General features: G+C 45.0%; 1 protein-coding gene across 5 annotated transcripts in view; it reads right to left on the bottom strand.

Annotated features, from left to right (window-relative positions):
* Nucleotides 1-23,489, bottom strand: part of CCDC47 (coiled-coil domain containing 47) — a 100,497-nt gene that overhangs the window by 55,866 nt on the left and 21,142 nt on the right. For 4 of the 5 annotated variants that reach the window (XM_085879625.1, XM_085879624.1, XM_085879626.1 and 1 more), the window contains 4 exons: nt 18,863-19,034; nt 18,658-18,779; nt 18,128-18,193; nt 453-554 (listed from right to left, as the gene is read on the bottom strand). In XM_085879625.1, coding sequence (XP_085735751.1) covers nt 453-554; nt 18,128-18,193; nt 18,658-18,779; nt 18,863-19,034 — 462 coding nt within the window. The remainder of the gene's footprint in view (nt 1-452; nt 555-18,127; nt 18,194-18,657; nt 18,780-18,862; nt 19,035-23,489) is intronic. The other variant, XM_085879623.1, reaches the window with a different exon arrangement.

Genomic DNA, 23,489 nt, shown 5'->3' with positions numbered 1-23,489 from the left:
CCACCTCTCTCCTTGCAGCCCCCCCTCCCAGAATATATAGCAATGTGTGGTGAGGCATTGCTTTCCACCCCTTCCTCTCTTTGTCCTATATCTATATATCTCTATCTCTATCTCTATCTCTATCTCTCTCTCTCTCTCTCTCTCTCTCTCTCTCTCTCTCTCTCTCTCCCCCCCCCCCCCTCCCTCCAGGAGTGCATAGTGACATGTGGTGATGCATTGCTCTCCCCACTTCCTCAATCAGTCGTCTCTGTCTCTGTCTCTGTCACCCACTCCTTGCGTCTCTGCTCTGTCTCTGTCTTTGTCTCTGTCTCCGTATCCCCGTCAGCGAAGCGATGGGTGGTATTTGCTAATATAGAAATAAAAGTAGTACAATCAGACAACACAAATTCGTCCTTTGTTATACAAAAGACTAAATATTGGTGTTCATAAACATCCGACGTTTGATAACATACCAGATCTTGCATGTCTTTGTGAAGGCGAGACATTGCTTTCTTTGATCCAAGCGCAAACACCAGATTCTCCATATCATCTGTAGTCATCGTCACCACAATTTGCTGCTCACCAGGAAGGAAATAAAACTCTGCCTATAGAGCAATTCTAAACAACAATTTGTATGTATTTAAAAGCTAAAACTTGTATCAATGAAAGGTAGTTAAGTATCAGTCGCCTTGTTAAGGCGCTGTCACACCTTGACGATTTAGCCAGCAATGGCAACGTATAAAAATGTATGTAAAACATTGGCGTACGCTGAAATTTTTATGGTTTTTTTTTTTTTAAGTTTTGGTCATATTCATAACGTGTTGGTCGTATGCATAACATATTAGTAACGGGCACAGAACGTTTCGTTGTCTTATAGATAACTTATACCAATGAATGCTTAGCCTATTGTCGGCGATCACAACCTATGCCCAACGATAGTTTAACTTAGGCAAAGCGCGCTGCACGTATTACTGACGAACTTGTGGCGTAGCCTGCTAAAAAGCTGCCGCACGCCTATTTAAATCATAACCGCCTGAGAATTGGAAGTGTCAACCACGCAGTCACACTTTGACGATTTAGCCAGCGTATGCCGACCTATGAAAAATGTGTCTAAAACGCTGGCACAAGTCGAATACGGTATGGGTAAGTTGTGTATACGTTAAGAGCACGCTGAAAAACGATGAAGTAGGCCGTCATATTTCGTGGTACGTCTCGTACGTCGTGAAATTTCAAGCATGCTGAAAATTTTATGACGTACTCACCATATGGCTCACACGTTTCGCTACACTGGGAATAAGTTGTAGTCACAATATGCGATCGTCGACACACGTTACTTGCAAGTTACTCATAAGTCGAAACGCATCGAGGTAATGTTTAGGATACCCAAAACTTATTTTCTCCGTCAAGGCACATTTTCTTTTTTTCTCCTTGGCTCCGTGAAGGCACGTGACGAAATATCTGAAGTTGTTGTTGTTGTTGTTTTTTTATTATTATATTTTTAGTCGATCACGAATTTTAAAATATATTCAGACATTTGCTTTTAAGTTTCGATGTCGACGTGACAATATCCTCAAACAGAAAATACTCACAGAGGAGGAACTAAGAATAAGACATGAGCAAACTGAAGAGGCGATCGGACGTGACGTAACAGCACGTGATGAAATAGTGGAAGTTATTGTTTTAAAAAAACACTGCCAATACGCCATTATACGGTAGCTGTAAATTAGAAACACGTTCAGTAAGTTCTGTGGTCGTCCGGAAGACGTCAATCAAATACGTCTTCATATGTCAATACGCGTTGGAGGTACGTTACACATAGTTTCAAAGCACGTTACTCATAGGTTAGAAATAAGTTTTGGGTACGCTAAGCGTTACCTCGACGTGTTTCGACTTATGAGTAATTTACAAGTAACGTGCCTCGACGTGTGTCAATGATCGCATAACGTGCCTACAACTTATGGCCAGGGTAGCAGAACGTGTGAGTCATACGCTGGCATATGTCGTAAAATTTCAAGCATGCTAAAATTTGAGGACAACCGCAAAGTACAACGATGAAAGCCAGCGTACTACGACGTATGGCAGTGTTTTTCAGCGTTCTCTTAATGTTATCAAAACTTACCCATAACGTATTTTACTTGTGCCAGCGTTTTAGACAAATTTTTCATCAGTCGGCATACGCTAGCTAAATCGTCAAAGTGTGACAGTGCCTTTAGACTGGAATATGGCAGCACTGAAAAGTAAATAATAAACTTTGAAAAACAAACAAAGAAAAAAAACAACAATTATCCAGAACAAGAAACAAAATAAATAAGAACAAACTGATAATCAGAACCTCAAAATCCAAGTATACCTGTGGGCAATCACTGTGCACATGCAACAAGACGCAAAATTGGGACCCTTCCATTTTGCACAAGTCAATTACCATGCTCAAAAGCATCTATCTATAATTCCAGCAATGTGTGTGTGTGTGTGTGTGTGTGTGTGTGTGTGTGTGTGTGTGTGTGTGTGTGTGTGTGTGTGTGTGTGTGTGTGTGTGTGTGTGTGTGCGTGTCTGTGACCGCTGCTTCTCGACAACTGTTGGTCCGATCTAATTGAAACTTGCCAGGTATATTGCTGGGGACCTGAGGATGTGCCTTTTCAAGGTTTGATATTAATTGGACGAGTGCTTCCCAAGTTATGGCCATTTATTTACCAACCAATGACAGGAACCGTTGCTGCGGCCATTTTTTATCAACCAATGACAGGAAGCGTTGCTGCGTAGCCGTGGTCGATGGTGAAGAGAAACTCAGCCGCGTTCGCCATTACGGGTTTTTTCCTCTTCTCTTCTCTTGTCTTTGTATTTTTCCTTGCGAAAAGGCAAAATACGTTGGCGCGAATTGAATAATTGGTTAAAACTAATGATTTATCAAAACGTTGGCAGATCCAGCAGCCTCCGTATTCTTGCCCTGGACGGACGAGGAAACAAAGAAGAAGCGCCGTTTCCTCAGCGATGTTGTTTATGAAGAGGTGCTAACGAGATAAAGGTGTGTACAATGTACATGGAGACGATTTTTATTATTATTTATTTATTGAAGAAAAATTGTTCCAAAAATAATTTATCAAAAAAAGTGCACAACTTATTTTGTTTCCAATTGTCAAAACGCTGTGGCCTTTAGAAGTGGAAAGGAATTCAGCTCCACTCAACATGCTTGCCAACGAAATACATCTCAATTTGGTGGTAAAAACGATTCACAACGACGGGTTTCCTTACTCATTGCTCTGCAGTCTGCATTCAACCCCTTCATTATTTTCTCTCATTGACCTCATTTCATCTATCTTTAATTCCAGCAATCTGTGTGTGTCTGTGTCTGTGTCTGTGCATTTGTGTGTGTGTGTGTGTGCGTGTGCATGTGCGTGTGTGCGTGTGTGTGTGTGTGTGTCTGTGTGTCTGTGTGTCTGTGACCGCTGTTTCCCGACAACCATTGGTCCGATCTGATTGAAACTTGCCAGCTATATTGCTGGGACCTGAGTATGTGCCTTTTCAAGATTTGATATTAATCGGACAAGTGATTCCCAAGTTATGGCCATTTATTTACCAACCAATCACAGGACACGTTGCTGCGTGGGCGTGGCTGCGTAGGCCGGTGCACGGCCGGCCGAGGATGACGTCACGTGCCGTGCTGGTTACGATGGGGATCGATCGGTGCCTTAGTTACCGTGGGGTAGAAGTGCCAATGGTAAATGGCAGCGAATGCCATGGCAAGCAAAGACAGGGAGGTAAACTTGATTTAAATTAACTCTGTGTGTAAGTATCACAGCAGTTGTTACTTCAATGCAAGCGATAATTCGTGGAATGATGTCAGCATTCCGTACGGGCACGCACTACTTTTGGATAGTGATGACTTACTATATTCTAATAATTTCTCGATTTCTTATCCGCATTTATAGATAAACACAATGCCCCAATCCAGTTGTCGTTTATGAGAGCGAAGGAATGGCCTGTGTAGTTGTTTGAAAGTTTTCTTTTTTTTGCATGTACGGTCACGCACATATGGGCACGCGAGAACGAAGGAACGGCCTGTGTGGTTGTTGTTTCTGGTACGCGGTTTGAAAGTTTTTTTTTGTATGTACGGCCACGCACGTACGGACACGCGAGAGCGAAGGAACGGCCTGTGTGGTTGTTTCTGGAAAGCGGTTTTAAAGTATATATATTTGTTATTTTTTGCACATACAGCCACGCACGTATGGGCACGTGAAAGCGAAGGAACAGCTTGTGTGGTTGTTGTTTCTGGCACGCGGTTTGAGTTTTTTGTGGGGGGGGGGAGGGTTTGCACGTACGGCCACGCATCTACGGGCATGCACTAGTAATATTAAAAGCCAGGTGCAAATGCATCACTGAAGCAAATCTCTGATTTCTTAGCAGTGCAAATAAACTTGGATGGATTGCTTTTGTGTGAATGACATTTTTCCTCATTTCCCTGAAATGCAGGGCAGTCTGAGTGGGAAAATGCACAAAAAAAGAAATAAACAATGTGGAATAATTCATCGATTTGGTGTGAGCTCAAGGCCATTGCACCAGTTTTTTTCCCTGAAATATATTGTTGCGGTTCTCGGAACCGCATGCATACAACAGATAGTGTCCCAAGAAAGTTATTCCATTATTATACGTGTAGATAGCCCCTTTCCTTTTGTTTAGCGGGACAACAGGGGAGTGCGTTGCGATGATCTAATAGCTAGGGTTGCTTAAATCATTTTCTTCCTTCATTTCATCCCTATTCTTCTTCTTTTCTGATTATTCCTGAGGTAAATCAACCCCATTGTGATTGTGCCGGAGTATGTGCAGAGTGCGAGTAATATGGCATGGTCGAGTGCAAAAGATGGTGCGGGGCACGCATCGACCCAGACGGGGTTGACAAATTGTCCGGGCGAGTGGGTTGGGCTCCGCGGGGGTAGAGTACCGCCGGAATCCGGAGGGTCCACCCCTGCATTTGTCCCTCAAGGACTAGTGAGTGGGGCTAGGAACCTGGGAGGCCGGACGGTGTCGCTAGCTCCGTACGATGGAAAGATCGACCTGAGGGCGTATTTGGCCCAATTTGACCACATGGCCAGGGGTAATGGCTGGAGCACGGAGGAGAGTGGGATCCATCTTGTGGCGGCACTGCGCGGCACGGCGGCTGAGGTCCTGACCACTATGCCCCAGGAGCAATGACGTTGGCAGGCCTCTGTTTGGCCCCAAGTAATCGATTCGGAATAGAACAGCAGAGCAAGCTTGTTAAAGCTCAGCTCAGTGGGCGAAAACAGCAACCTCATGAGAAAATGGGGGGATTTGGCTTATGACATTCACCGCACAGTGGGGATTACGCATACGAACATGGCAGCACCCTACCAGGAAGACCTTGCCCTGGACTATTTATCCAGGCTCTTGCGGGTACTGACACAGTGGCCCTGCTGACGGCATTTCGGCCGGAAAACCTCCAGAAGGCGGCTGACACTGCCGCCCGATGGGAGGCAGCGAAGCCGTCGGCCAGAGGGTCCGAGCGCCATGCGATAACTGTCCGGCAGGTGGGCCCCGTGGACAGCCGTGAGCCTGGGGCTGGGACTGGTCTTGGCACCCAAGTGGAGCTCGAGGGAATGGTCCGGGACATGGTCGACCGCCGGTTGGCAGGGTCTGCACCATGGCAAGTGGCTCGCAGGAGGACACCTGGTGGGCCGTTGGTAAATACCCCAATTCGGAATAAAGGGGTGCAATTTGGAACATCGGAGGCATACACCATACCCGGTTAAGTGCTATAATTGTGGACGAGTGGGCCACCTGTCGCGGGAGTGCAGGGCCCCGCGCAGGAAGAGACCCCGACCCACCAGACCACCAACTCCATCCCGGACAGACCGGACTAGCCGGCCCCCGACACCCCCTCGCCACTCCTCGGGGCAAAGGAGCATTAGTTTGGGGAAGAGTTTCGCGTTAGAGCGACCGGCCTCATGGGGGCATTATGAGTCGTCCTCCATGGGGCCCGGTAACATTAGTTCGGGGAAATTTACGTTAAAATTTAGAAATGTATCGGAGACATGGACAGACATGGAACGTGTAGTGGGGACATAGGTTAGCGATAGAGTTAAATGGAACGTGCATTAGAATAAGGGTTTATGGGGAGAACAAGTTCTTTAGGGGGACGTAGTAAGTAGAGCGTCAGTGTGGTGTGGAACAAAAAAAAAAGGAACATGATGAGTGAATGTGGGTCAGTGGGCCTGAGTGTGAATCGAGTGAATGTGGAATGCATGGTGCGAATGAATGATTGGGGGGGAGGAGTGAATCCCACCCAAGGGAACCCGGGGTTAGTGTAATAATAGTTAGTGGGTTAGTTAAATTAACCAAAAGGATGTCGTTTTGTTGTTGGTGTTGAACGAAGGCACGAAACCTTTTGTTGGGTGCAGGAGACTATTGATCGGCTGGGAGCGTGGCTGGTGAAATATGCGCACAGAGCAGAGGGAACCCCGGGCACCGAAGTAGTCGGCCAGAGTAGACCATGGGTTCAAGCGACCGAGTTAGTGCAATGGGCATGGGTACCCAGGGGAAAGGGACCCGGAGCGCCAAAATTCCAGATGGGCATCGACGGGGAAAATGCCAGGAAGGGCATTCCCCACAATCATAGGCTCGGAGACAGCCTCAGCGACCAGGGGGTGTCGAAGATCGAGTTCGGCAGGTGGGTAGACCTGCCAGTGGAGCCACGCTGCCCAGCCACGAAATTGTGCAAGAGCATGGGAGAAAATTTGCAAAATAATAAGGAACACGAACACAGGCGACAGGAATCGTGGTTGCGAGAACCAACAGTTTAAAGAGATAGGCGTGTTGAAAAGCCCGGGGGATAGTTTAAAGGTCCCCTGACATGCCAAAGTACATAAATTTCATTTATATATGTCCTAGAGGAGTTTTTCATTGTGATTTCAGATCTGACAATGTTTTTTCACAATACTCATTATGTAAAATTAAAAAAAATAAACCTCTTTGGGAACGCCCCTAAAAATTCTGCCGAAAGGGGCATAACCCACATGACGTCAACAGAGATGCCAACTTTTGGAAATCAGAATTAGGGAGGATTTGCAACCGACACCAAATAATGTGCGCGAAGCGCACATCTCGAGCGCGGAGCGCTCGACCCTTGCGGCGGGGTCCAGGGCCCACCTTAGGGCCCTGGAAGCTCTGGGGTTCTAGACGCTCTCTAGTGCCCTCTGAGCCCTATTTTGGAGCATTTAACATGTTAAGAATTCCCACTTTTTGAACAAAAAAAGGGGAAAATTGTGCACTTTTTAATGTTACATGTATGTTAATATTAGTAAATTAGGGGACAATCAAAGATTAACAAAAAGCACAAAAGAAGCAATATTTTTCTTACCTTACTGGCTGGTACTACTGCTGCTTGCTTTTTCCATGGCAGCTTTGCTGAGTGACAGTGTGGCTCTTTTAGCCCTTCTGATTATGTCTTTGCTGTATTCTCTCTGGTAGCAAGGGGTGCTATGAGCTAGTTTTTCAATTAAGAGAGCTTCCAAGGTTTTGACACTCAAATTGGGACGAAATTCAGTATGATTCTTCCGTACAAGACTGAGTGCCCGCTCACATGATGCGTTCGAATGAGGAATAACCAAGATTCCCTTCATCACTTTGCTCAAATTAGGATACTTCTTGGCACCAGTGCAGGGATCTGTGAGCTGTGAAATCCGATGCCACTGCTCATCCACTCTCACTGTCTCAGTAGCAATTGTAGCTATGGAGGCATCTGCCTGGTAGTGAGCGAATTCACTCTCAAGACTGTCTATGTCACTATCACCGCCACTGAACAGACAGGGGAATTTCTTGATGAAAAACTCCACACAGTCAAACCCCACTTCTTGGTGTAGCTTAACATCCAGCACCTGAGCATGCTTGGCTAATTCATCATCTAGCGGCCAGGTTTTGAAGATGTAATTGCAGGCTTTCACATAATATGAGCGAACTGCACTGAAGAAACCTTGGATGTCTGACTCACTCAGAGTGAAGGTGGATTTCTTGAGACTCCTTTGTTCCCTTATATACAGTTTGGCATCGTTCCCAATCATGAGGTCCTCATCATTCTTCTGATGATTTCTGTCAGAGAAGGGTACATTTACCAGAGCAACCGATGACACCGATGGTTTCAAAAACCGTACGAAGATATCTTTCAGAAGACCATTCAATTCTCCGTGCAGGAGATGAATACAGGGTTCGTCTCTTTGGAGCAGAAGATTCCCCTTCTCAAAAAGCTTGTTAGCATATCGAAGGAAGAAACAATAGAGTTTTGTTTGTGGAGACAAGAACATCCTGTTGACACGTTTTTCTCTAGATTCCTGCACAGTGTTTGAGGAAGATGCGCTTTTAGTTGTAGAACTCGTAGTACATTTAGCCGCAGGGCGATCACACTTGCGTTTACTGCCAGCAGAAGAGGTCAGACTCGTAGTACCAGATCCAATTTTACGTTTGAGGAGAGAGCTTGAGGTAGGTGCAGCCAAGGAAGAAGACCTCTGATTCGAAAGTTTTGCAGCTGCTGAGCTGAGTCAAGTGATTTGGCAAAAGCAGAACTTAACTTGGGTCCTTCTTTGCCTGTAGATGGGACTATCACAGTCTTTCTCGACTCTGAAGGGATCTGCTTTGTCGATGAACGTGATGAAGGGCCGGTGATGCTACCTGCTCTCAGCATTGGTTTTGGTGCTGTCCCTGCTGTCTTCTTCGCAGCAGATACTGCAGTGGTAGTGGTGAATGCTGCTCCACTAGTGCTTGATCCTGCAATGCCAGTACTGGCAGTAGATACAGTGCCGTCCTTCTTGCTCGTTGTTAGAGTCTTGGCTACAGTTGGTTGCATTTTTCTTCGTACTTCTTCTTTGAAGAAGAGGCGAAGTGGCTCCCACTGTTCAATCAGCTTGTCTAGGCACTGACCAAGGGACAGCCACCTTGTTGCGACATGCTTCAGAATCTTGTGTGTCGGGGCATCACAGAGTTCTTGCAGTGCTTTCACTCCTTTGACGCGTTTACTACTTTTGTCCAAGTAGTAGTAAATATCGATGAGAAAGTCATCTAATTCAATGGGTAAGGCCTGAGCCGCCTTCTTGGCCGTATTGTGCATCATATGGCAAGGGCATCCCATGATGTAGCACTCTGGATTTTGTTTGTGGATATAAGCAGCGACTCCTTTGTGCTTGCCCACCATGACAGAGGCATTATCAACACAAAAGGAAACACAATTTCCCCACGGAATTTTCCTGTCACTGAACTCATGATCAAGCAGTTTGAAAATGTTTTCTCCAGTGGAATCTTGTTTGCACGCAGGCAAACTTAGCAAACCTTGCTTCACAATCCCAGCACTGTTGTCATAGTACGAAATCAGGACAGGATATAGCTGGGCCTCACCACTGTCATTGCTACCGTCTGTAGCTAGGCTAAATGGAGCTAGTCTAGCAATATCGGCAATAGATGAAGCAGTAACATTTGACAACTCACCAATTATTGCTGAAGTTTTTGTTCTTGCACATCCATACTTTGAAGCAACTTTTGAATCTGGAAACATCTTTTGAAATAGAGGTCCAGCATGATCTGAGACTGATATGGGCAAGTTATGTTCCACAATAAATCCACTAAAGAGAAGTTCTGCTCAGGTAACATCCTCTTCCTCGCTTGTCCCTTGTTTGGTGAAATTATTCAGAAGTGTACCGGTACTCGTGCTCGAAGATCTCTCCTTTGCAATGTCTGTGTGCCGTTTGCTTCCAACGTGCTTCCGAATATCATCGCGACCTCCGTGCTCAACTGAAATATCAACGCTGCATACTGTACAATACGCATGATAAATTCCTCTTTCAGACCTTCGAATACACGGGTATTGGAGACTGTATTCGGTCTTGTACTTCTGAGACCATTTCTTGGTCTTCGTAAGCTTCTTTTCTGCCATTTCGTAATCAACATCGAGGGCTTGAAGCATCGGTAACTTCGAAGTCGATGTTCCACAGCTGCAGCGCGACTCGTAGAACTCTAGCGGCTGTTAAACACCGCACGGTGGTCGCGACCGCCGGGCTGGTACGGGGCCCAGCTGCATGCAGTGAGCGTATCGCATGCATATACACTGTGCATACATACCGCATGCACTGTATTACACACATACCGCATGCACTAAATCTCAGTGCATGATCGCATAAGCGAGATCCAGACCCAATGTTTCGCTGCTCCTCATTTGAATTTGCAATTTTTTACATACAATTTGGTAGCAGCGAACGTTATGGAGTTACCACATGCTATACGTAGCAGACGATGCTTTTCATTCAATTCTCATACTAGTACATTCTGATTAGTGAACAGTGCAAAAATATCAAAATTTCGGGAGGATAAGGATAGTGATCGTAAGGGCGGGAGTTTGGGTGAATTTTCGGAAGCCTCCCGATGAAATCGGGAGGGTTGGCATCTGTGCGTCAACTGCAGTTTGACAAAGGCTGCACATAAATTACTCGGGTTGGTGGTCTACGTGATTATATTGGCTCTGTGCGTTTCCACATTTGATTGGGCAACTCAATCGCTTCGTTCATTTCTGCTTTAAAAAAAAAAAAAAAAAAATCGAACATTTGGTTTTGAATAATGGATGATATGGACTTTCACTTGTCTGGTAACGACAGTGAGTGTGAGAGAAATGAAGGATTTTGGTCTGAATCACATGGAGAATCGTCGGATAACGTAGTCGCGGGAGGTGAAGTTCAGGCAGCTGGAAATGAAATACGACCTTAGCAGTTCGAGCCCGAAGCAGGACAAGCAGAGGAAAATGGCGATGAAATTCCCGGAGTTAATTATGATCGGGAGGACATCGAAGGAAGACTCGGAAATAACAACTGGTTAGACTAAATCCTCTTCGTAATTCAATAATGTAAATTCGACTTGCATACTGCTCGATATCAGAAATATTTTCGTGAGGTGACGTGACCAGCGCAGCGCAGCGGACATGTTTCTCCGCGGCGAATTAATCACAAACAAAGCCAGCCCGTGTCATCGGCCGTGTCTCTCCGCGCATAAAACGAAGCAACCTCACTGTCCGGATACGATGAAAACTTGTGTGCAGAACACACCTTGCGACACAATTGTATCGAGTCGTCCGATAAATCTGACGTTCTGTTGCATTTTTATTTATTTTATTCCTACTATCGTCATGTAGCGCCAGTAGAAAACAATGAAAAAAAGACAATAATAAAATAAAGCTACAGCACGTCAGATTTGTCGGCCTACTCAGACGGACGACGGATTTATCGGACAAGTCTAGACTCTAGAGATCTCAAGTTGACAAGTAACTTGTATTAGCATGCACACAATGTATAAGTCAATGCGTAAGATTCCCAAGGATATGAGGCCGTGTAATAGGACAGATACATTTGTCTTTCATAGTTGTGCAAACATTTTTTTCCCTTTTCTTTTATTACAGCATTTTGGCTGGTGGTGGTGGTCGTATGGCAGCTTAGCTGCTGGGGTAGCTATCATTTCTTGATGCGCGACTGTGTCGCTGATGCAGTGCCCCTCTACCAGTACACACACTGGAACTGGTACTCATTTCGCTGACCTCGGAAGGATGACAGGCTGAGTCAACCCCTGGTGTATTAATTCAGTGGCCGAAGGGGGTTGAACTCAGGACCCGAGGATCCCAAGCCGCCACCCTAACCACTGAGCCAACACCAGGCTAGCATTTTGGCTAAATGTTAATGAATAGCATGCCAATGGAAGCAGTACCTTCACTTTAGATGTCCAAATTCTCCAACGATTATCATCTTTCGGGAATACATGAAGACTTACACCGTCTTTGCTTGTATTGCTGCATCCTGCTACGATACATCTTGCAGGCATTTTCGAAAGTACGGCTAAAACTATTTAAAACTTTCGCGAAACAATCACTGGAATTAAGACGATCACAGAGATTGCACTAACATGTGCAAAATGCATTTGTAGGTACTGTATAAGTCACGTGACATCTCGACTCGAGTCAATCCACTCTGTGCGAGTTACTGTATGTGACGTCACGCAGAGATTCGCTAGTCCATTTTTTTAAGGGGCGAGGGATTGCAAATTGTCAATAGCTCCAGAAATGATCGAAATATTGCTCTAATTATCCCATTTTTGATTAAAAAAAAAACATGGGTGATTTCTTCACTCGGAAGGTAAAGTTAATTTATAAATAACAAGTTTATTTTGCATGTCAGGGGACCTTTAAAGAGTAACAAATGCTAGGATAGATAGACAACGTGTACCCCTTCGCACCACTCATCCCTTCGCTGTTCGTAGGCCGCTGGACTCATCTTGAAAATGCTGAAACCTGTGGGAGTTATTCTGAGGCTGCATTGGCCTCGAGACAGATTCACTTGTCTCTTCCTCAATCCTTTCAAAAGGAATCTTAGGGATTGGGAATAGACAGTTAGGACAGGTTAGCCAAACAAAGACAATAAGGGAGTTAGGGACACACATAACTATTTAAAAAAAAAAAAATACAATTTTTTTTTTTTGTGACAACCGAATGGGGGTGGGTATGGACAAGGAGAGGCATCGGCAATAGGTTGGGGGAGACTGTAGGGTAGGACCGAGCCCGTCTTCGGACCGGCCAACGCCACCACACTCCCTCCACAGCCTCACGAGACCACACCGAGGCCGGCCAGCTTCATGTGCCGACCTGTTGTACTGCACCTTACCTGGTCTGCATTTGCCATGCCTTTATCTGCCTTTGCCTTGACTCCATTTGCCACACCTGCCCATGCCTTTATTTGCCTTTCCATGTCACTCAACTTTACCATGTGTGCCAGGACCATCTGTGTGAAAGTGTTCGCAAGGACTGCCCTGCAGGCAGCCGCGTTACCGGGGACTGTATTTGTGCAGCCCGAACATTGTGTATAAAGCTGTTATATAGGCCAAGCTGTTCATCTTGTGTATAAAGGCCAGTTCAAATGGACTGTGAGACGGCATGTGGCCTGCTGTGTTAGCATGAGTTGCCTCCAGCAGCCAGGAAAATAAAAAATAAAAAAAAGGACCATTGAGGGCCCTGAAGATGCCTGACCATTGATTGCCTGCTGCTGCTCTCATCCCCAAATGTTACCTTTATTGTCTTCCCTTAAGTCACAGGTCCTGGGCCATGGGTAATGTAAATATTAGAAATGTATATAGTTCTAACCCACCTGTTTGTTTAGTTCCAATTAATGGCAATGTAGATAAGTTGTCCGTATGAGTGTTCGTTTAGTTACGCAATGCACTAGGTTATTTATTTTTGGGACATGTATTCGAAATGTCGCACTCAGGGATCCGTAGGTAAAATGTATGAGGGGAACCTACACTTGCATGCCACATGAACGTTAACGACTCGGGTCGAGTCGAACGAAAGGGAGGGGGGTAGTGTTGTGGTTCTCGGAACCGCATGCATACAACAGATAGTGTCCCAAGACAGTTATTCCATTATTATACATGGAGATAGCCCCTTTCCTTTTGTTTTGGGGGACAACAAGGGAGTGCGTTGTGATGATCTAATAGCTAGGGTTGCTAAAATCATTTTCTTCCTTCATTTCATCCCTACTCTTCTTCATTTCTGATTATTCCTGAGGTAAATCAGCCATGTGCGCCTTCGCTTAAAGGTGGGGCCTCGTGGAGATCAGCGCGTGCGGCGCCACGGTGAGAGATTTGCTGCACAGAGATCCTCGTTCCCAGGCGAGCCCTAAACCCGGCGTGTGTGGCGAGTCATGTGTGCTTGGCAGTGCGGGGTTGTCGACTCGAGCTTCCGATGGTCTGGGGAGAATTGCCGGTTGTATTAAAAAGGCATGTGAATAAATACCTCTTAAGAGGCTGCACGAATGGTGTTTTTCATGGCACGGGAAACACGGCCAGCACGACGCCCATGCTGCACAAAACGCGTACGGAGACCGATAAAGCCGACTCCACGCCATGTTGGGCAGGATACGAGTGTGCGAGGAGAAGCGGCTTGTTCCATTTTTAACCTCAATATCCGACACATATTGGTGTTCGTCCCACGCACACGCTAGTGGAGTCGTGTGAACGTGAGCGCTGGCCACGTGTGTAATGGCGGAACAGCGCGCTGTATGGAATGTGCTCGAAAGCAGACACGTACACCGCTCGTGAAACGTGCATGGATTAATCCATGGCGATGTACCTTCGGTCCTCGCTGGCAGCAGTGGATTCTCCATGGATGGTGAACGTCTTCTCGTCTCTACGGCCAGCGAAGCTGCGATCGAGCCAGGGAATGTACAGTGCGGGCCACGTTGGCGCGCGCGGAACGAGCGCGTTGATCAACGCTGGTCGAACGCCCGAGCGGGCATGCGGGATCCTCGACCGGTCGCCTGGGCGCGCCCGGGGGGTTTTGCAGGATGATTCGCGTGCCAATTTCGGTGTGGGGGATTCATGTCATCTCGTGGGGTCGGAGCGCAATATTGCCGCTGTTTGAGATAGCCTTGTCGGAAACGAAGTGAGGCGGTTTCCAGCCCAACTGGCGGGCCACGTGAGGGGTCGGGGCCAATCAGAGCGCCGGATTCAGGTGATGACGTTACGATTCAGGGTGGCCCCTCCCCCCGAGCTGCAAATCCTATAAAGGTCGGAGAAGTCCCTCCGTCTCTCTCTTGCTTTTTGAGTTTCTCCGCCTCTCTCTCACCTCGTCGACACCGCCACGACCCGCCTCCTGCTGCCCGGACTCCACCTCCTCATCTCCGCCCACACGACGTCGACCCCACCCGCCTAATACTCCACCCTTGCACTCTGGACTCCGCCCCTTCTTGACTCAAGCTCCTCCTTTACGGTGCCCAATTCCTGGTTCTAAACTCCATCTTCATCGGGTTTTCTGTGTTTGTGTGTGTGCGTATGTGTGTGTCCTGGCACCTGTCTGCCAAAGTAAGACCGCAGAAGATCGTTATTATCCCCTGCCAACCAACGAAGTTGGCGGGGGATATAGAAATGGGTTCCGTCCGTCAGTCACATTTTGTTTCCAGAGCTTAACTACAAATCCCCTCAAGATATATTTACGAAATTTGGTACACATATCAAGCAAGTGGTGAACTGGTTGTTATTATTTTCACGTTAAGTCTGCTCTGTGTCCCCTTTTGTAAGTTGATTTTAAATAAATCATTATTAGGAATATTTCCTGCTGGTTTTTGTCTTTTCTTCCATTGATCCAGCATCGTCCGAATCCTAGCTGAGCCGGGACTTTATTCCCAACGATCCGTTCCTTTTAGCCGGTACGTCCTTGGCAGTGTCACTCGGCTGCATCCGATCCGGTAAAGTGATCCGGTCCGGTAGAGTGATCCGGTTCAGACAAGGCGTACCAAGGGCGTGTTCCCCGGTAATTAAACCACGTGATTAATTAGGTAACCCGATTAACCCATAGATGGGAGGACCTTAGGTCACGCGGTTGAGTTATTGGCGTCCACGGTCGGTTAAACGACCCACCGCGTCACGGAATAATCCGTGTGCGACGGCCTACAATTCCGGGGACTCTTGTGGGAACCGACATAGCTTCCCCTACATAGTGATCTTCTCACCCGACCCCCCGGCCTGCGACAATACTAATGTACTGTAATTTACAAGTTAGAAACCATAACGTAGGGATTATTACATGACATCAAAGTCATGTTTCCTTCTAAATCCTGATTTGATGGCCTGTGATATTTATAAAAATAAACACAGCCATCCAGTTCAAGAGAGTTCATTAGGTGCTTTTGAACACCGATGGGAAAGACATAACTGGTACATTGTCCAGGGTATGGTTAAAATTATACTTATTATAAATCATGTTGGGGCTGGGGGGTGGGAAGATGAGAGCAATGGGAGCTTTGAGGGCCATTATAAATATAGTGTTCAGCCCATCAAAAATGATGAGGCCCAAGAGAATCATCCGCATCCCCCCCCCCCCCCCACCGCTCACCACTCTGCCAGATCACATTGCAGCACAGTTGTTAAATAATCCAACTCACAGGCTTGTGGATTAACTTTTGTTTCATAAAGAAAAATATGATTACTTTAGAAATATACTCACTATCAAAGTGATAAGGGAATTTCAAATGACTGAGTAAAATTACTCACCAGTATATATATTTTTACTGCAAATATTTAATATTCCTGACGTCTTACCTCCAGCATTAAAGTTGTAAAAACAACCGGAATGGTCATGCACCAGAGGCATGACAGAAGTACATGGACACCTTAAATATATTAATTGCATCTGGATAATGCAGTTTTACTCGGTAATTTGTACTAACATTCAACAATTTCTTTGCAGAAACGAGTTCCTGGGTCTTGTATGATAATTAACTATGCCTCGAACCCAAGGAGCACACGACCTTTCCGATTTTCAAAGAGGATAAAATTGTTGGCCAATCAGAAGGTGGAGTTAGCCAGCATTAGATAGCTCAGAACCTTGGCTTTCCAGTTTCTATGGTCAATCAGGTGATTGTGCAATTCACCAGCGAAGGCAAGGGACCCACAGCTTCCCGTTCTGGTCGACCTGGGCCCTCAGAAAGGTGTCTTCGAGCTGTCAAGCAGTCCATTGAGAAAACTCCCTGTTGCAAGGCATCAGATGTTGCAGAGGAGGTCCAGGTTAGCTCAAGAACTGCTGTACGGTACCTTCATCAACTGGGCTACTATGGTAGAGCAGCTATGAGAAAGCCTCTTCTTAGACCAGCCAACATTCAAAGGAGAAAGAAGTGGGCTGACGAAATGGCCAACAGACCCTTGGCGTTTTGTCAAACTGTCATTTTTTTCAGATGAGTCCCAATTTGCTCAATTTTCTGACAGTGGACGCGTATGTGTCTGGAGACTTCCCAGTCAAGAGTTTTTTTTGAACTAATTGCAGCCAACTGTCAAACATGGTGGTTTTTCAGTGATGGTGTGGGGAGCAATCTGGAGCGCTGGTTGGTCAGAGCTTGTGGAGTGTGTTGGCAACATCAACTCACCGATATACATTTCTATCCTTGAGGATGGACGTCTTCCTGTCTTCTCCACTGGTCAGATGGTCAAAAACAACACTGTTCATGGAAGATGGAGCTTCATGCCACACTGCAAAAAAGACCAAAGAATGACAGGACAGAAATGGGATCAAGCGACTTCCATGGCCAAGTCAGTCTCCTGATATGAATCCCATTGAACACCTCTGGGCCATATTGAATCGAGCTGTGTGGAAAAAGTCCAGGAAACCCACATTCTGGGCAGAATTGCGAAATAAATCAAGCTCCTGCATTGAAGCCTGGGCAGAAATCCCACAAGAGAAAATGTCAGAACTCGTTAGTTCTATGTCTGAAAGAGTAAAAGCATTGAAATCTGCAAATGGCAAGTCTACCAAATACTCGTGTATGTATTACCAGAGAGTTGGTGTCAAAGCCACCCAATGCTCGCCCGTTTATACATTTATCGTTTTTAAAAGACTAGTTGAATAATATGTTTTATAAAGCATTGCAGTGAAGTCTGATCCAAATAATTTTAAAGCAATATATGTATTTGTATATTGTAATCAGTAAAAAGTGTGGTGTATAAAAACATTAGAAAGGAAACAACTTCAACGTTGATGTGCTACAAAAAAGTTAAGTTCAAAACAAGTCAAAAATTAAAAGAAAATTGAAATTATTTTTAAATTTCAACTTCACTACATCAATAATATACCCCAAAGGAACCTCCATGCCAAATATCAGCATCCTAGTACACATATTAAATGAATGGCAAGCTTCTAAATAACTTGCACCAAAAACTTTAACATTTTCACGCTCACGCTGATGCTCACGCCGAAGGTATCGCTATAGCTCTCTGTTCTTCGAACAGGCGAGCTAAAAATGGATCAAATGTACTTCAAATGTGCAATAAATAAATTCTTCAAAAATAATGGTGTCTATTTACTTCTGTCATGTCTCTGTAATCAACCCAAATTCAGATGCATGTCGTAAAAGTTTTGGATGGCATAAATTCACCTTTCCAGAGTGGAAACAAGATGGCGAATGGCGCGAACACTGATATTGCATGTGCTCCCTTTCAGTGACGAATGCAACAGCACTTCCGCGAATGGGAGATCACTTCCGTGAACGGAAGATCACTTCCTCCATGACAGAAATAAATAAAATAGGGGCTTTATATGTATAGATACTTTTGTTTTTTTTAAACAAACATTCTCACAATTTGGTCGATGGCTGGACGCATCATTCGAGCCAGTAAGCTTAGCAGATCCTGCCGCTTGAGCAACTGTTTGGAAAGGAAAAAAACAAAGTTAGCAAATAAGCAATGTGAATGCATTGCCTATTTCTTGAGCATAACTACATTTGAAGACTATAAATTTCAGTTTCAGTTTTTTTGCAATCTTCAATTTGGCCTTTAAGCATCTAACCATTGATATGCCCTTGCATTGGGCTGCCAAGGTTAAAAAAAAATGGGCGTAAGCCTTGGGATTACACATAAGAATCAAAGGCCTGGGGATACACTTGATATCTCAAGGGAGCAACAAATGTGAGCATTGTCACAAAAAAAAGTAGAAAAAAAAGCCCAATCAGCTAAAAGAGATTTTGAAACATGCATGCTACCTAGAACCTGGCTGGATTGGCTGGACTGCGCTCAGCAACAATATAATAGATACTACAACTCACAGCGCATGCCCAGCTCAAGGACATATCAGCAACGTGCCTTATATACAATGCAAAATCTGAACTCACCTTTAGGTGCACAAGCATACCCTCACAGCACACACGCCCTGAACACCAGAGGCTAAATACATGGTCATTTTCTTGGTTCAGCTGGAGAGTGCTAACAGCTTCCTTCTCTGTTCCGGTGTCACCTAAAACAAATGGAAAAATCAGTAAAACCCAACAAGAAAGAGGGTACAATGATAATAAAGACAACTGAAATGGCAAAATATACCTATGAGAGAGAAATTGGCTTCAAGCAATTCTCGATGAGCTGCAAACCATGTCTGGGCAAGCTGAGAGTTGTGGTTACGGCCTATCAGGTAGTTAAGGATGTAAGCAAGCAACCCAGTGACCATGAGTATCTCCAGTTGGTAGCGTTCCCAACCACCAGGACCGACAACAACCTGTGAACATACAGGAAATCCCACTTTATTTCACTGTTGTTACATATGTGGTTGTTACCCCATGACGCGAAACGAAAAGCGGGGTGAGCAACTGGTTTATATCCATCCATATAATCAGTTTATGATCGTCAGTTAATGATCAAGGAACAACTTATTTAACTTGTACGTTATATTTTGAATATGAACAGGAAGACGAGTTTGCTGTTTTACTGTACTTAGACTCCAAATTCGTCCCAATAGCACATGTGCAGAGAGGAGTGAGACAATATTGTTACTCTGTCTGCCTGTCAGTGAAACAAAATTGAAAATTATTCCAAACAGGAAACTTACTGTTTTTAAGGATGTTGTAAAGGACACAAACAACAGGCATAAAAAATGAATGAAACATGTTGGATAAGGGTGATATAAAAGACACAGTAAAACGGAGGTAAAACCCGGAAGTTATTCATTTATACGCCTTTAAACCTTTATTCAAATTTTATTATATCATTGAAGACTGCAGAACACAAATTGCCTTCAAAATGCTTCCAAGAAACATGCTGTATATCGATATAGAGCATGAGAAATCATGGCATGAGAAGGGGTGCATATCGGGGTGAAGAAGAGACCGCCTATATGGCTATGACGATGCAGATTGAAGCTGCATTCTAAGGTGATCAATGAATCCTCCATCTCCGAAACTGAGACGCAACATCATTTTATGACTGCTTTGGCAGTTCTAAACGTCTGGATTTTATTTTTTTAACGATTTTTGTCATCATTATTTTATTAAAATTGAAGTATATACTGTATTCGAACACAACTGTAGGGTGTGGGGTATCATGTTCTATTAACTCTTTTGTTACATGTGTTGTTGTTCCATACTCTTAACAGGTCATTAAGCCTGGTGTTGGCTTAGTGATTAGGGTGGCGGCTTGGGATCCTAGGGTCCTGAGTTCAAGCCCCGTTGCCCGCTGAATTAAAATACACCAGGAGGTTGACTCAGACCGTCATCCTTCCGAGGTCAGCAAAATGAATACCAGTGTACTGGTAAGGGGGACACTGCATCAGCGGCATGGCTGCGTCCCAACCAATGATGCAACCAGCATAGAGTTGCAACCAACTCGATAGAGAGAGAGAACAGGTCATTGGTGCAGCCAAAGCAGTTTCTTGGCATGGGTTATACTGGGTGGTTTGCCATTGCCTTCCCAGCATTGTTTGTCTGTGGTCAATCCTTTTAAATGCTGAGCATCAAGCAACTAAGCAGCACGTACCACATTTAAAGTCTTTGGTACGACTTGGCCAGGGTTTGAACGACCAATCTCGGAGACTTAGAGGGCACGCTCCAACCAATACACCACCGAGTCTGGTAAGGCTATTAATACACTCAACTTGTTCAAAATAAAACCTCTAATAACTGTTTCAAGCTTCAACCAAATTTTTTTTTTTTTGATACAAGATTTCGAATGCAGGTACTATACAGGGTGTCTGAGAAGCAAGTACTTATTACCTCTGTCACCGAAGGTGAAGGAGGTTATGTTTTCACTCCTTTTCTGTCTGTTTGTCTGTGTACACAATATCTCAAAAAGTTGTGGACGGATCTGGATGAAATTTTGTGAACAGATTGGGTGTGTGACAAGGACAAACTGATAAGATTTGAGTGAAAATCCGAGTCTGGATGCGACTACTAGAATTTTTCAAGTGATTCTTCACCATTGAGAGATAGGGCCAAAAACGATATATAGCATATCTGAACAAGAGTGCAAGTGAGCACAATATACGCCCGAACAAGAAGGTATATACAGAATTGTGCTACTACATGGAAAACAGCATCCTGGTTGCCATGGCAACCACTTTAGATGACGAACTTATGTCGCGACACACCGTACCTATGTACCAAATATGAAACGTGAAAGTTGAAAACTTTTGGAGTTAGAGTGCGAACAGGAACGGACGGACGGACGGACGGACGGACGGACGGACGGACGGACAGACGGACGGACAGACGGACAGACGGACAGACGGACAGACGGACGGACGGACGGACAGACGGACGGACGGACGGACAGACGGACGGACAGACGTACAGACGGACAGACGGACAGACGGACGGACAGACGGACAGACGGACAGACAGACGGACAGACGGACAGACGGACAGACGGACAGACGGACAGACGGACAGACGGACAGACGGACAGACGGACAGACGGACGGACGGACAGACGGACGGACAGACGGACAGACGGACAGACGGACAGACGGACAGAATACGCCCCGAATACATATATATATATATATATATATATATATATATATATATATATATATATATATATCGGGCATATAAAAAGTTGTGGATGGATTCAGATGAAACTTAGTGAACATGTTGGGTGTGTGGCATGGACAAATTGATTCAATTTTCATGAAGATCTGAATCTGGATCTGTATACGAGAATTATTTGATTTTTTTAAGTGATTCTTCACCATTGAGAGATCGGGCCAAAAAATGATGTAGTACTGTATAGCATGATATTTCAAAAATGTATTGATTGGGCCCGATATGTTCTCGTGGATCAGGCATTACGTGGCAGAGGTATGCACACGACCGAGTGCCCTTCTAGTTTTTAGTCTGTCATTGATACTCAAGTAAAGCACCTATTACAATGCGGTTTTCACTTGATTATTGTTTACCATTTTTCCATTTAATATTGCATTTTTTTATCTTTACCAATACCATTGTATTTTATTTGCAAGTGAACAATTATTGCCTAACATTTGAATTTATGAGAACGGGCAAAAATTGTATCAAGGTATGGCAGTCAGTTCAGTTGTTCAAGTTCAAAGGAGGTAGAGAAAAGAGCATGGCAGAAATGCAGTCCTCAACACAAACACCATATGAAGTTTATGACTACAGGTTTGGTTAAGGACACAAAATGACATACGAGGCCATGTCCGTCAAAATAAGTGAGAGGTATCTGGAGAAAGTGGCTTGACACGTTGCGCAGTTCATATGGTGCTGAAAGGGGAGCTGAATTATCATGCATGGAAATCTCATGATGTCCCACAACTGTATCCTGAAAACTGATATCCATATGCAATTCTCAGAAATAAGACTTATAAGGATGACTGTCCAGAACTGTTGAACAACGTTTTGTGGTCTGATGAAGCTGTGGTCCATGTTGAGGGCTTTAATAAATCACCGCAACTGCCTATTACTGTGCCGATCATAACAGGTATGACAGTGAAGAAAATGCAATCTAAGCCAAAAGTCACAGATTGGTGTGGACTGACTGACACAATTGGTCGGCCTGTACTTATGAGACATCATGAACAATAAGCGATACTTGGAAATGCTAGAAAATTTTGTTTGGCCTTCCATTTTGCAGTGGGAAAATGCTTAAGAACCGCTTTTTATGCAATCTGGTGCTCCACATTTTTCGGTAAGAGTTTGAACCTGACAACCATTTTCCCAGATGGCTTGGCAACCACCATCGAGGGCCTACAGACTGGCTTCCTTACACCATGTGACTTTTTTCTTTGGGATTGGGCCAAAGAAGACGTTTACAAATTAACTTGAACTGGATGAACTGGAAACCAAAAACTGGATGAACTTGAAAAAAATATTTGGAGTGTTCTTGGCAATGTTTGGAGACATTTCTGAGAAAGATTCTCTAATAACGTATCAGTGAGATTACAAAACTGAGAAATGCAGGAGCTGGAATGGAAATTTAATTATTCCCATAAGCAATGATATTGACTAAAGCATCAAATGGTTTTCATTAATAAAATAGCACCCACGTCCAAAGGAAGCGGCGAAGTTTGGCATTTCCTTCTCGTGATGCAAGGCAGCTTGAGCTCCTCATCGTGTCAGTTCAGAGTCTGCACCGCTTAAAGTTTTTTCTTTGATGGATGGACAGATGGCATTTCAGATAGTTGGCATCTCCCGCAATGAGGCTGAGTCTGTGGGCCTCTCACTCTCTCACCGCAGGCTGGTCGGTGGTCTTTCTGTCTTCTACTGTCTCCTCTCCAGCCTTGCCCCCCCCCACTGTTCTCTCTGTGATTTGGCCCCACCACTGTGGGCCTCTCACTCTCTCACCGCAGGCTGGTCAGTGGTCTTTCTGTCTTCTACTGTCTCCTCTCCAGCCTTGCCCCCCCCCCCACTGTTCTCTCTGCGATTTGGCCCCACCACATTTCCGCAGGGCGCTCAAGGTCCATCAACAACCCCCTTCTGGTAAAACTACCAAAATCACCAATCACTGCTCACCTTCACTCTTTCATTCCACTTTTTTCCCACCTTTGAAATAAACTCCCTCACTCTATTCAATCCCATTCTTCCCTCCAGGCCATCAAAGCAGCTGTTCACCACCACCTCTTATTATCCCCCATCCAAATCCTCGATTTTTTCTACCCCCAATAATCCACCCAAGCCCACCTCCTTCAAATTCCCTGCTTTCCTTCCTGAAAGTCCCTGTA

The sequence above is a fragment of the Eptatretus burgeri genome, chromosome 4, assembly GCF_056783735.1.
Source record: "Eptatretus burgeri isolate ZD-2024b chromosome 4, Ebu_testis_v1, whole genome shotgun sequence".
NCBI lineage: Eukaryota > Metazoa > Chordata > Myxini > Myxiniformes > Myxinidae > Eptatretus > Eptatretus burgeri.
Note: the sequence above shows the minus strand (reverse complement) of the source record. Positions and strands in the feature narration are given on the sequence as shown.